The sequence below is a fragment of the Phallusia mammillata genome, chromosome 6 (genome assembly GCF_965637545.1).
Source record: "Phallusia mammillata chromosome 6, kaPhaMamm4.hap1.1, whole genome shotgun sequence".
Taxonomy (NCBI): Eukaryota; Metazoa; Chordata; class Ascidiacea; order Phlebobranchia; family Ascidiidae; genus Phallusia; species Phallusia mammillata.
Window position 1 is genome coordinate 4,514,012 of NC_137257.1, and position 12,787 is coordinate 4,526,798.

At 36.1% G+C, this 12,787-nt stretch overlaps 2 protein-coding genes across 2 annotated transcripts; both read left to right on the forward strand.

Annotated features, from left to right (window-relative positions):
• The first annotated feature begins 4,036 nt into the window (after nt 1-4,036).
• LOC145232829 (uncharacterized) lies at nt 4,037-5,341 on the forward strand. The gene is made up of 2 exons (XM_080097505.1): nt 4,037-4,863; nt 5,257-5,341. The coding sequence occupies exons 1-2, from the start codon at nt 4,037-4,039 to the stop codon at nt 5,339-5,341; spliced, it is 912 nt and encodes a 303-aa protein (XP_079953631.1).
• Nucleotides 5,342-10,912: 5,571 nt separating this feature from the next.
• LOC145232830 (uncharacterized) lies at nt 10,913-12,122 on the forward strand. The gene is made up of 2 exons (XM_080097506.1): nt 10,913-11,736; nt 11,942-12,122. Exons 1-2 carry the CDS (start codon nt 10,913-10,915, stop codon nt 12,024-12,026), a joined length of 909 nt encoding a protein of 302 aa, XP_079953632.1. The 3' UTR covers nt 12,027-12,122.
• Nucleotides 12,123-12,787: the final 665 nt, after the last annotated feature.

Below are 12,787 nucleotides of genomic sequence, written 5' to 3' on the forward strand. Positions count from 1 at the left end.
TTTACCCGACTACCATCAATACAAACCGCATCTATTTAATTTATGACACAACGTTATTTGTGTTGGCCTGTGTGCTTGATCTTAGCACTTGTTGAAAGGAAACTCAATGTCATTTTGAAAAACCATCAGAATCAGTTGCATAAAGTTGAAGCGTATACAAAGTACCAAAACTTGGATACAGACAGAAACAGTCAGGTTATCGAAATAACTTTTGAAAACGTTTCGATTTGTTCAACACTACAATGGTTGTTGTCTGATCAAGATTTTGTATTAACAATAGATTTTTGATTTGCTGTTACATTGCTAACTTGCACTCGGCTTTAACCATTATTATTTGAAACACCTCAGCGCAAGAAAAGCAATACGTCGTTTTTTAATCCATTTAATCTTAAGTTTGCTCATATTTAACAAACTAAGTAATACAGCTTAATACAGGTTTTTAAACATCCCAGAAAAAAGTTTGGATATGCAGACATTTAATATTATTTGTCAACAAACAAACCTGCTTAAGTTTAAATTAAATTAATGTTTGCTATCCAATGTCCGATTACGGAACTTGAAAGGTTTTTCTGTGGTTTAGATATTTGCGCAGTGTCTTGTTGTTAAAGTTAATTTGGAAACAAACAAAATAAGTTCGGAAAAGCCCTCCAAGTATAATATCGCGTGTTTTTGCATCCTGCAAACTAAAGAGGAGGCTATAGTTAACGCAGTCTCTTAATTGCAATTCAGGGCACTATATTTATGTTGTCCTTCCCAAACTATGCGCCGCGGCACACTGGTGTGCCGCCAGATGTCATTAGGTGTGCCGCAAAAAATATTGAAATTATAATCAATTAAGTAGAGTAGTAGTACCAGGTGCTTAGACAACTAGGCCAACATGCTCCACGTCTCTGAGATGTTCAACTAGGCTATTTAACTATGAAAGTGACCTGTATAGCGGCTTTATGACCTCATAGTTAGTGCCTTTGTCAGCTAAAAAAAGTATTCAAATGTTCGAAGTGCGCCAAATAATTTTTGTTTTTTCTAAAATGCGCCTTAAAAGAAACAAGTTTGGGAACCACTGCATTACAATGATATTCGCTATGTTGTATGTGAGTGAACGTTTAGCATAACTTGGCTTAAACACTTTTATCGCAGATGATTTGCATCTAGTTTATGTTCATAAGATCGTTTTTAACCGATTGCTTGAGGTTGTTGGTTGTCTGTAAAATATTACAAACAGAAAAAAACGAATTAACACAATGAGTTTGTCGTTTGAAAACGTGCTTGCCTTGTTAAACATAACACTTGAAGTTGGTGTTCAAGATTCTGTGGATCTAAAGAAGTTTTCAAATTTTCAAGGATTATTCCGAGAAGACCTCGAATCAAGAATTCCGTACTTTCAAAACGAAGGACAAATGTTTTCATTTGAAAAACTAGAATATTACAAAATTGAGATTGGTGATCGAAACGGAAAACAAGTTCTTCGAATGTTGATATCACTTACAAACAACGAAGAGTTGATGAAAGATGGAAACTGTTTCGTGTTTCTTGTAAACAACGAACCAGATACTTCACTGACTGTGCTTCATAGGTATTGTTTCCAAGCACGAGGTGTTTCGGCTGAATCTGGACACGAAAGAAGTTTGTTTGCAAGAGCATTTGATGACAAAACGTGTTTCAAGCGTCAAATGTACCCAAACTTTGTCGGCTACGATTCACAAACACTTGAAAAATTTCGCTCCACATTACCTGAGCAATATGAGATATACATGAAGCAGAGGATGATCGATTCGGGACCAAAATATCGTCGATTGTTTTTGGGAATTGTGTTCGAAATAGCAAAGTGTCATGTGAGGTTTTAGAAAGTTTACGAACATTTGAAACACTTTCCAACCGCTTCCCTTATCAAGTTAGCAATTGATAATGGATGTAGTGGAAAGTTGCAGACAGTTTTTAACGACCACAATTTGGATATTTCATCCATTATGAGACAACCAGGGAACAGACAAGAACAAATTACAAACGTCCACAAAGAAAAAGCCAGATTACGTTTAGAGGGTGCAAAGATCATCATTGACATGTAAGTTAAATAATTTGAAGGGCACAATAAGTGAAACAAATCACATTGACAGTTTAGTGTGTTAAAACTTTTCTGTTTGTAATCACAGGGTTTTTCTACCCAATGCTGAAGGAAAATATGATGGTAAAAAAGTGAGACAAGTTGCAGATGAGATAAAGAAATTTTATGAATGAGATTTCAAACACTGTGTAAAAAATTTTCCTGTTTAAGATTACGCTGCACTTAAATTCGTTTTGTATTTCCGCTTTATAGGTAATGAATAATCTTGTAATTATGTAATTTTAGAAATGTTGGTGATGAATTTGCATGTGAATGTGTGTATAAAAGACATTTCGTTACATTTGTATTGTAGATAAATGTAATGCTTCTGTGGAAAATAAAGCATATTTTAGTTGATTAAAATGACTATATTAAGGACAAAAACAAAACAGGCAATTCTTGAGGAATCCAAAAAGTTAAAACCGAAAACGTTGCAGCAGTTTCAGATCAAATACTTTCACAAATATTATCTCATGTCGAGAATTACTCTTAACTTCACATAAAAGGGAATTCCCCACAAGTGTAAATAAAGTTTTCATGTGGTGTGCTTGTCACGCTCTGTTATGGCGTCACACACAACAAAGTCACTGATGTGTATCGACACCATGCGATACTTAATCAGTTTGTGTTTTAAATTCAAAACAAACTTATTTCAATAACTTAGACCGTAAGTGTGTTTTCCATAATGTTTTCGGGTAAGTAATTAGCTTTATAGAATAGATCAGTGCTACTCAAACTGTGGAACACGTACCGGCAGAAATTAGTCCATGTTTTTCCGTCATAAGAGTTTACCATCCCACGCTGAAGAAAAAAATACAAATGGTGAAAATATTTTCCTTCATAAAAGTTTACCATCCCACGCTGAGGAAAAATACAATGGTGAAAGAATTTGCCTGGTATTTAGGAGTTTAAAATGCCTTTCCTTCACTTTTATCTTCCAAGTTATGTATTTTGAAATGTTTCAGGGCACAAGCTAAATGTGTTTTGGGGTACACAAAAATATTAAAGCAAATGTAGATCAACGTATTCGATTTAAACATCAGCTACTGCATCTCTATTTAAATTTAATTACACGCTTATGTACAACATCATACCTCTCATATTTGTCATGACGTCGCACTATACACATGGTTCCGTCTTTTTCCGCATCGTATTTGTGGAAATGTCAAGCATTAAAAATGAGTGACAATTTACAGCTGAAAAATTGTTGATTGGAAAAGTTTAGTGTTGCAAATATGATAATAATGCACGGTTAGGTTCCTACGAATAGCGAGATATGATCGAAATTTGCAACGCGGTTTCCGTTTGAAAGGAAATTGGTGGGCATAGCATGCAAATGTTACACCACACATAAACAGTTCGTTTTTACTATTAGATCTTGAAAAAAACGGTAAATAGTCTTTCAGTCGGTAAAAGTAGGGTATTTGCAACGATATAACACGAACTACTTAGAACCACTTTTAAACTTTTTTACGGGCAGGAGTATACACACTTACAGTTACCGCAATATCAGCATAAATATTGGTGATCAAGATTCTGTAGGTTAACCAGGTTTAATAGATTGTCACGAGACATTTCAAGACGATCCAGAGAAAATTTGCACATTTTCAAATCAAAGAAGAAGGTTTTTTGCAATTGTCCAATATTACTAAATTAAGATCGGTACTCTTAACAAAAATAGCTTTTACCAGCTTAAGTAAGCTGAAATCTGTCAGCAATACAAACACACTGTTTTGTAAAGTAGTTGGCTTTTCAATCCAACCCAGGATTGTCGCGTTTTGGGACATTGATTAACCTACCAAATGTAACTTGAAGTTTATAGTCAAAATAGTTCATTATTTGACAGCCTTAAATCACACCAAACGTTTAAGTTTAGGGTAAGTGAAATCCAAAATTTGTAGACATTACCTAATCAAACCACACTGACACGTAAAAATGAGTTTATCATTTGAAGAAGTCCTTGACCTGCTAAGCATCACTGTTGAAGTAGACGACAACGATTTTCCGAAAATTCAGGAGATGCCCAACTTTGAGGGACAATTTAGGCAGTTTCTGGAAGGAAAACTACAGCACTACCTAAAAAAAGGAAAAGTGACACAACTTTTCAATTTTGAATATTACAAAATTGAAATTGGCGAGTTAAACGGAAAACAAATTCTTCGAATGTTGATATCACTAACAAACAACGAGGAGTTGATGAAAGACGGAAATTGTTTCGTGTGCTGTGTAAACGATGTCGGAGAAAATTCAGTTATTGTATTCTCAAAATATTGCATTGAATCAAGAGGTGCCGTTGCAGAGAACGAAGAAGAGCGAGGAAACTGGTCTAAGGCATTTGATGAAAAAGCATGCATCCTACAACGCAGAAATCCAAGATATCTTGGTTTAGACAAACAAACAATCAAACAGTTTTGTTCAACTTTATCAAAGCAATACAACAGCTTTTTGTCAACAAAAATGGCGGATTTGCAACCACAATATCGTCGGTTGTTTTTCGGAGTTGTGTTCGAAATTGCAAAGTGCTATATCAGACATTGGGATGCTTACAAACATTTAAAAACCTTTCCAACTGCTTCTCTTATCAAGTTGGCAATTGATAATGGATGTAGTGGAAAGTTGCAGGCTGTTTTTAACGAACATGATATCATGAAAGATTTGTTTAAAGAAATCAGCAAACAGCTTAGTGAAGAAGAAAGACTTTCTGTCTACCATGCTCGTAAAGATGAACTACGAAAAGAAGGAGCAAAGTTAATTATTGACAAGTAAGTTTGTTACCTTCTGTTGCAAAAAGTCACAATTAGTAAAATGCTAACTCTGCAAATCGGCTGTAACAGCATAAAGGTAACTGACACACACGTTAGGTTAAAAAATGACGTTAGAATGTAGCATTTTTTACATGAGACATATTGAGATTAGAGGCCCAATCATTTGTTATCGCGCGGTGTTTTCGTTGCGTTGTGACGTGCTTGCGGTTCCTTCCTTTTCCCTTTTTTTATCGTGCACTGTACTAGTCGCATTCAGTGTTATTTACCCTGATGAATACGACCTGTATAGGACGTCGAAACGTCGGAATAAAATTACATTTGCCAGAAGAGCTCTACAAACTTGATGAGACATATTGTTTTCGCAAACGAACATTTCCTTTCTCGTTTCAGAATTTTCCCACCAACTGCTGAAGGAAAGTACGATAAAAGTAAAGTAACAAAAGTTGCTGATGAGATGAAATCATTTTACTTGTGAAAACAAGATGCCCAAGAACGTATATTGATGTTTTTCGATTAATTCTGTTCCTAAATGTGTAAATCTGTAAATAAATAATGTATAGCAATTGTCAGTCTATTGGGGGAAGCAAGTTACAATTGTCCGGAATTTCGACGTAACATCTGTGCTGAGTATTAATCCTAACCCGAGAACATGTTACGCAATGTTTACTTGCATAGGCAGCAAAACCAAACGATTTTCCCCTCCAAAGGTTTTATTGCATCAAAAATGATATAGTCTTAAAGATGGTATGCAACCATGCGAGAAAGTAGTTGAAACAATTCATAAACTTCATGCATTTAGCGTACATTGTGTGGAATACGAGACGAAATAAATCAGAGCCGCAAGGGAATTCCCCCTTAATGTGAGAAAGGTTTCTTTGTGTTTCTTTGTTCAAGCATCGATGTGACGTCACACTTACAGGACGCACTACCGTATGGCGAAACCAAGCGACACAAAACCAATGCATGGTTTTGATTGATGTTGGGTTGTGTGTCGAATGTTGTGCATTACCTACCACCTACACACCCACCCTTTACCCCCCAGGCTATCTAAATTTTAAAGGAATCGTACAATTTATAGACTAAGCCACTACAAAGCGTCACTTACTGAGTTTCATCTTGTAGCCCTACCTGTTTACCCGCTAACATTCTAAAGTAGAATAAGCATTTAATAATGTATGATTTTATTGAGATTTGCACCCCTTATAGCTTGTTTATTTAAGCAGAATATTAATTCTGCTAAATAGCCGTGTTTCACTTTATAATAAGCCATACAGTTTATGCAATAGCAGCATATGCTAAGCCACCTTTCTATTTTTTGAAACCATTACGCAAGTGTGGTGATCGTGTTACAAAGATGCTACCTGTACCACCAGTTTCTGTCAAGCGAAACTGAAGTTACTTTTATAATTGTCTTTTATGATTAAAAGCAGTTGAATAAATTCTACCTTTAAGTACAGTACCAAAATTTGAAAACAGGCAAAAAGAGTTAAGTTCGAGAATGAGTTTGTCGTTTCAAAACGTGCTTGATTTGTTAAACATAACAATTGAAGTTTGTGATCAAGATTCTATAGATCAACAAAGATTTTCAGATTTTAACGGAGCATTTCGAGAATATCTTAAGGAAAAAGTTTTGTACTTTCAAAACGAGGGAAGAAAGATTTCTTTTGAAAATTTACAATATTACAAAATTGAGATTGCTGATCTGAATGGAAAACAAGTTCTTCGAATGTTGATATCACTTTTAAACAACAAAGAGTTGATAAAAGATGAAAATTGCTTCGTGTTTCTTACCAACAACGAACCAGATACTGCAATGACTGTGCTTTGCAGATATTGGATTGAGCTACGAGGCACTTTGACTGAAACGGATAAAGAAAAAGGAAATTGGTTTAAAGCTTTTGATGACAAATTATGTCAGAAAAGGCAAAATAACCCACGTTATATTGGCTTGGATGACAAAACTATTAAAAAGCTTCGTTCCACTTTGCCAGAGGAATATATAAAATACATGGAGCAAAACATGGCCGATCTGCAACCGAAATATCGTCGATTGTTTTTTGGAATTGTATTCGAAATAGCAAAGTGTCACGTGAAAAATTGGCTGGTCTACGAACACTTAAAGGACTTTCCTAGGTCGTCTCTAATTAAATTAGCGATTGATAATGGATGTAGTGGAAAGTTGCAGGCCGTGTTTAACGACCATGATATCATAAAAGGTTTGTTTAAAGAAATCAGTCAACAGCTTAGTGAAAAAGAAAGACTTTCTGTCTACCATGCTCGTAAAGATGAACTACGAAAACAAGGAGCAAAGTTAATTATTGACAAGTAAGTTTGCTACCTTCTGTTGGAAAATGTCACCATTAGTAAAATGCTAGCAATGCAAATCGGGTGCAACGGCATAAAGGTAACTGGCGCACACGTTAAGTGCAAAAATGGCTTTAAAACGTACCTTTTTTTCATTGTTTTTTTAATATATTACCAACGTGAGACATATAGTTTTCGCCAAAGCAAATTCCCTTTCTCGTTTCAGAATTTTCCCACCAACTGCTGAAGGAAAGTACGATAAAAGTGAAATAACGAAAGTTGCTGATCAGATGAGATCATTTTACTTGTAAAAACTTTTGCAGAAAATGTCAAGAAGCCCGAGAACGTATATTGATCTTGTACGATTCATTTTGTTCTTAAATGAGGAAATCTGTAAATAATAAATGTATAGCAATTGTCAGTCTATTGGCGTCAAGCAAGTTACAATTGTCCAGAATTTCGACATAAAATCTGTGTTGAGTATTAATCCTAAACCGAAGAGATGTTACACAATATTTAGTTACAAAAACAGCAAAACCAAATTTGATGAACGTTAGCTTACGATTTTACCCTTTAATGATTTTATGGCATCAAAAAACATATAGTCCTAAAATGATATGCAACCATGTGAGAAAGTAATTCAAACAATGTATAAACGGTGAGCATTTCGCGTACATCGTGTTGAGTACGAGACGAAACGAACCAGAACAGCAAGGGAATTCCCCCTTAACGTGAGAAAGGTTTTCTTGCGTTTTGTCGTTCACGCTTGGATGTGACGTCACACTTACCGGACGCACTGCTGTGTGGCGACACCAAGCGACACAAACGTTTTTCACCCCGTACAGTATGAATATTTAAGCAGAATATACATCACCGTATTTCACTTTACATCACAATATCTTCAGTGAATGTACAATTTGTTTCACGATAGTCCGCTGTGTATGTACAATAGCAATTTATGCTAAGCCACATTGCTAGTTATTTTGGAAATCATTGTGGCGATCGCATGGCATAAGTTTAAATCTACCTGTGCCATTAGTTTCTGCCAAGAGAAACTGAAGTTACTTGTTTGATTTTCACCTCTGTTCCAAAGGTCATTTACAAAATGACTGGTGTTAACAATACGCCGTTACGCAATTGATATTTGTTCGAAATCAAAACGTGCAAACGATATTTGATACGTGAAAAGTAAGTTACGGTGTTGGTTTGTGTGCTCAACCTTAGAAACTGTGGAGAAGGAACACATTGTGAAAGTGAGGTGTCATTCCAAGCAATTGAAAAAATTCAAACTTTATTACAGTACCAAAATCTGGAAACAGACAAAAAGAGTTAAGTTCGAGAATGAGTTTGTCGTTTCAAAACGTGCTTGATTTGTTAAACATAACAATTGAAGTTTGTGATCAAGATTTTATAGACCCACAAAGATTTTCAGATTTTAAAGGAGCATTTCGAGAATATCTTCAGGGAAGAGTTTTATACTTTCGAAGCGAGGGAAGAGAGATTTCTTTTGAAAAATTACAATTTTACAAACTTGAGATTGGTGATCTTAATGGAAAACAAGTTCTTCGAAGGTTGATAACACTTACAAACAACGAAGAGTTGATAAAAGATGGAAATTGATTTGTGTTTCTTACCAACAACGAACCAGAAATTGCCCTGACTGTGCTTTGCAGATATTGGATTGAGCTACGAACCGTTTTGGCTAAGTCCGATCCAGATAAGGGCAGTTGGCCAAGAGCTTTTGATGACAAAACATGCCAGGAGAAGCTGAACGACTTACGTTATATTGGGTTGGATGACAAAACTATTAAAGAGTTTCGTTCAACTTTGCCTGAGGAATATTCAAAATACATGGAGCAAAACATGGCCGATTTGCAACCAAAATATCGTCGATTGTTTTTTGGAATTGCATTCGAAATAGCAAAGTGTCACGTGAAACATTGGCTGGTTTACGAACACTTGAAGGACTTTCCCAGGTCGTCTCTCATTAAGTTAGCGATTGATAACGGATGCAGTGGAAAGTTGCAGGCGGTGTTTAACCACCATTTTTTACATGTTTCTTTTATTCGTAAAACAACTACCGATAGACAGGAACAAATTACTAAAATTCAACAACAGAAAGCCGAATGGCGCAGAGAAGGAGCAAAAGAGATTATTGTTTGGTAAGTCAATCTTTTATACACAGCAAAATAGAAAATTAACCCCAATAGTTGATTATTTCTGTAACTAGTTTTGTCTGCCATAGGATTTTTCCACCCAATGCTGAAGGAAAATACGATGGTGAAGAAGTAAAAAAGGCTGCTGACAAGATAAAGAGATTTTACGAATAGACCACGAGTTTAAACCAATATGAGTTGAACTGTAGCGAAAAGACATGAGCATCGTGTATGTAACTAGCGAAAAAAACAACACTTAAACACAAAATTAAAAACACAAATTTTTAGATATTCAAGGCCAAAGCGATTTACCATCAAAATGTGTGTGACAGAATCCGTTTGTGCGTTTGATCTTTGCAATGACCCGTGTATTTCAGCTGTAAACTTTCACTCCTCTTTCCAGCCTTTCTTCGTTTGCTGACCATTAGTTCGCCACTTTGTTTATTTCATTTTTTGCCCTCTTTGTTGAATAAGTTTAATTACTGGTTCTAATTAGTCTTGTAGTTGTGTGTATGTACGTCCGTACGTGTGAGAAAATAAACAGAACTTGCATTGTAAATAGGCTTGTCGTTCAGGGCAAATAAAACACGCCTTTGTATAAATAAAACGTCAGTGTAAATCTCTGCTAAAGGGAACCAGTTGGAAAAGGAAAGTAGAACTTTTTGATTGAAGCAACAATAAATTACGACAAACATGTAAAGAACGAAAAAAACTTCGCGTCAGAACACTGGCTTCCATTTTAACCAAAGGAAAAACAAACCTTCAGTAAGAGTAAGATTTTTATGTGGTTGGGTTGTCACGCACGATTGTGACGTCATGCACACCAGTGTGACTGGTGTATGACGTCATGTATAACATATTTTCAGTAGTGATGGGACGAAACCAGGTTTTGAAGCGCGTACCGATACCGAGTACGAATACCACATGTATATACCTTCGATACCGAGTACTTAAGTACAGTGTTGTACTTAGTTGTATATCACTGGCTAGTTTATCTGCCATGACCGGGGTACAGGCATGTACACACACATGCAGAAAAATGTAATTTCCATAATTCTCCATCCATACGATTGCAAAAGAAAGTCGGTAACCTGGCGGAACTTTTCCCGATTTTGTGTTGTCCGAGGCAAATATTGGCATAAAGTTGCCCGTATTCTTATGATGTAAATCGGCCTTAGGTACTCACACGTTGGTATCAAAAACTGAAACAAAATATTTCGATACCGAGTACGAGTATCGATACCACTAAAATCGTTCGATACCGTCGATACCGAGTACCGAGTACCGGGTACCCGTCCCATCACTAGTTACAAGGGTCACAAATGCGATCATTTTCAGCATGACTGATGTTAACAGTGCGCAGCTGTATGCTTGGCATTTGTCCCTGACGATAACAAAAAACGACGTTGACGCTACGTGATGCGTGACGCGACAGTTTCGGTGTTGTTTTGTGCGCTTGAACCTTGGCACCTCTGGATATGGAACTCATTATAAATGTGAGGTATCATAAAAAATCACTTAAATAAATTCGAACTTTAAAGACAGTACAAACATTTGGAAACGGAGAAGAGAGTTAAGATTGCAGAATGAGTTTGTCGTTTGAAAACGTGCTTGATTTATTAAACATAACCATTAAAGTTGGTGATCAAGATTCTGTCAGTCCACAAAGATTTTCAGATTTTAAAGGAACATTTCGAGACCATCTTGAAAGAAGAATGTCGTACTTTCAAAGTCAGGGACGTACGTTTTCATTTGAAAACTTACAATATTACAAAATTGGGATTGGTGATTTGAATGGAAAACAACTTTTTCGAATGTTGATATCACTCACAAACAACGAAGAGTTGATGAAACCTGGAAACTGCTTCGTGTTTCTTGTCAACAACGAACCAGATACTTCACTGACTGTGTTTCACAGTTATTGGTTTGAACCACGAGCTACTTCTGGATCGGATAATGATAGAGGAAATTGGACTCGAGCCTTTGATGACAAAACACGACAGGAGAGGCAGAAATATCCTTTTTCCTTTGGATATGACAACCAGGCCATCAAAGAGTTTCGCTCCACATTATCTGAGCAATATGTGAATTATATGAAGCAAAAAATTGCCAATATAAAACCAAAATATCGCCGGTTGTTTTTCGGAGTTGTGTTTGAAATTGCAAAGTGTCATGTGAGGTATTGGGAAGTTTACAAACATTTGAAAAACTTTCCAACGGCTTCCCTTATCAAATTGGCAATTGATAATGGATGTAGTGGAAAGTTGCAGGCCGTGTTTAACGACCATGATATCATAAAAGGTTTGTTTAAAGAAATCAGTCAACAGCTTAGTGAAAAAGAAAGACTTTCTGTCTACCATGCTCGTAAAGATGAACTACGAAAACAAGGAGCAAAGTTAATTATTGACAAGTAAGTTTGCTACCTTCTGTTGGAAAATGTCACCATTAGTAAAATGCTAGCAATGCAAATCGGGTGCAACGGCATAAAGGTAACTGGCGCACACGTTAAGTGCAAAAATGGCTTTAAAACGTACCTTTTTTTCATTGTTTTTTTTATATATTACCAACGTGAGACATATAGTTTTCGCAAAAGCAAATTCCCTTTCTCATTTCAGAATTTTCCCACCAACTGCTGAAGGAAAGTACGATAAAAGTGAAGTAAGGAAAGTTGCTGATCAGATGAGATCATTTTACGTGTAAAAACTTTTGCAGAAAATGTCAAGAAGCCCGAGAACGTATATTGATCTTGTACGATTCATTTTGTTCTTAAATGAGGAAATCTGTAAATAAATAATGTATAGCAATTGTCAGTCTATTGGCGTCAAGCAAGTTACAATTGTCCAGAATTTCGACATAAAATCTGTGTTGAGTATTAATCCTAAACCGAAGAGATGTTACACAATATTTAGTTACAAAAACAGCCAAACCAAATTTGATGAACGTTAAGTTACGATTTTACCCTTTAATGATTTTATGGCATCAAAAAACATATAGTCCTAAAATGATATGCAACCATGTGAGAAAGTAATTCAAACAATTTATAAACGGTGAGCATTTCGCCAGTACGAGACGAACCAGAACATCAAGGGAATTCCCCCTTAACGTGAGAAAGGTTTTCTTGCGTTTTGTCGTTCACGCTTGGATGTGACGTCACACTTACCGGACGCACTGCTGTGTGGCGACACCAAGCGACACAAACGTTTTTCACCCCATATAGTATGAATATTTAAGCAGAATATACATCACCGTATTTCACTTTACATCACAATATCTTCAGTGAATGTACAATTTGTTTCACGATAGTCCGCTGTGTATGTACAATAGCAACTTATGCTAAGCCACATCGCTAGTTATTTTGGAAATCATTGTGGCGATCGCATGGCATAAGTTTAAATCTGCTTTACGGATATTGGATTGAACTACGGACCGTTTTGGCTGTCGGATGAAGATAAGGGTAGTTG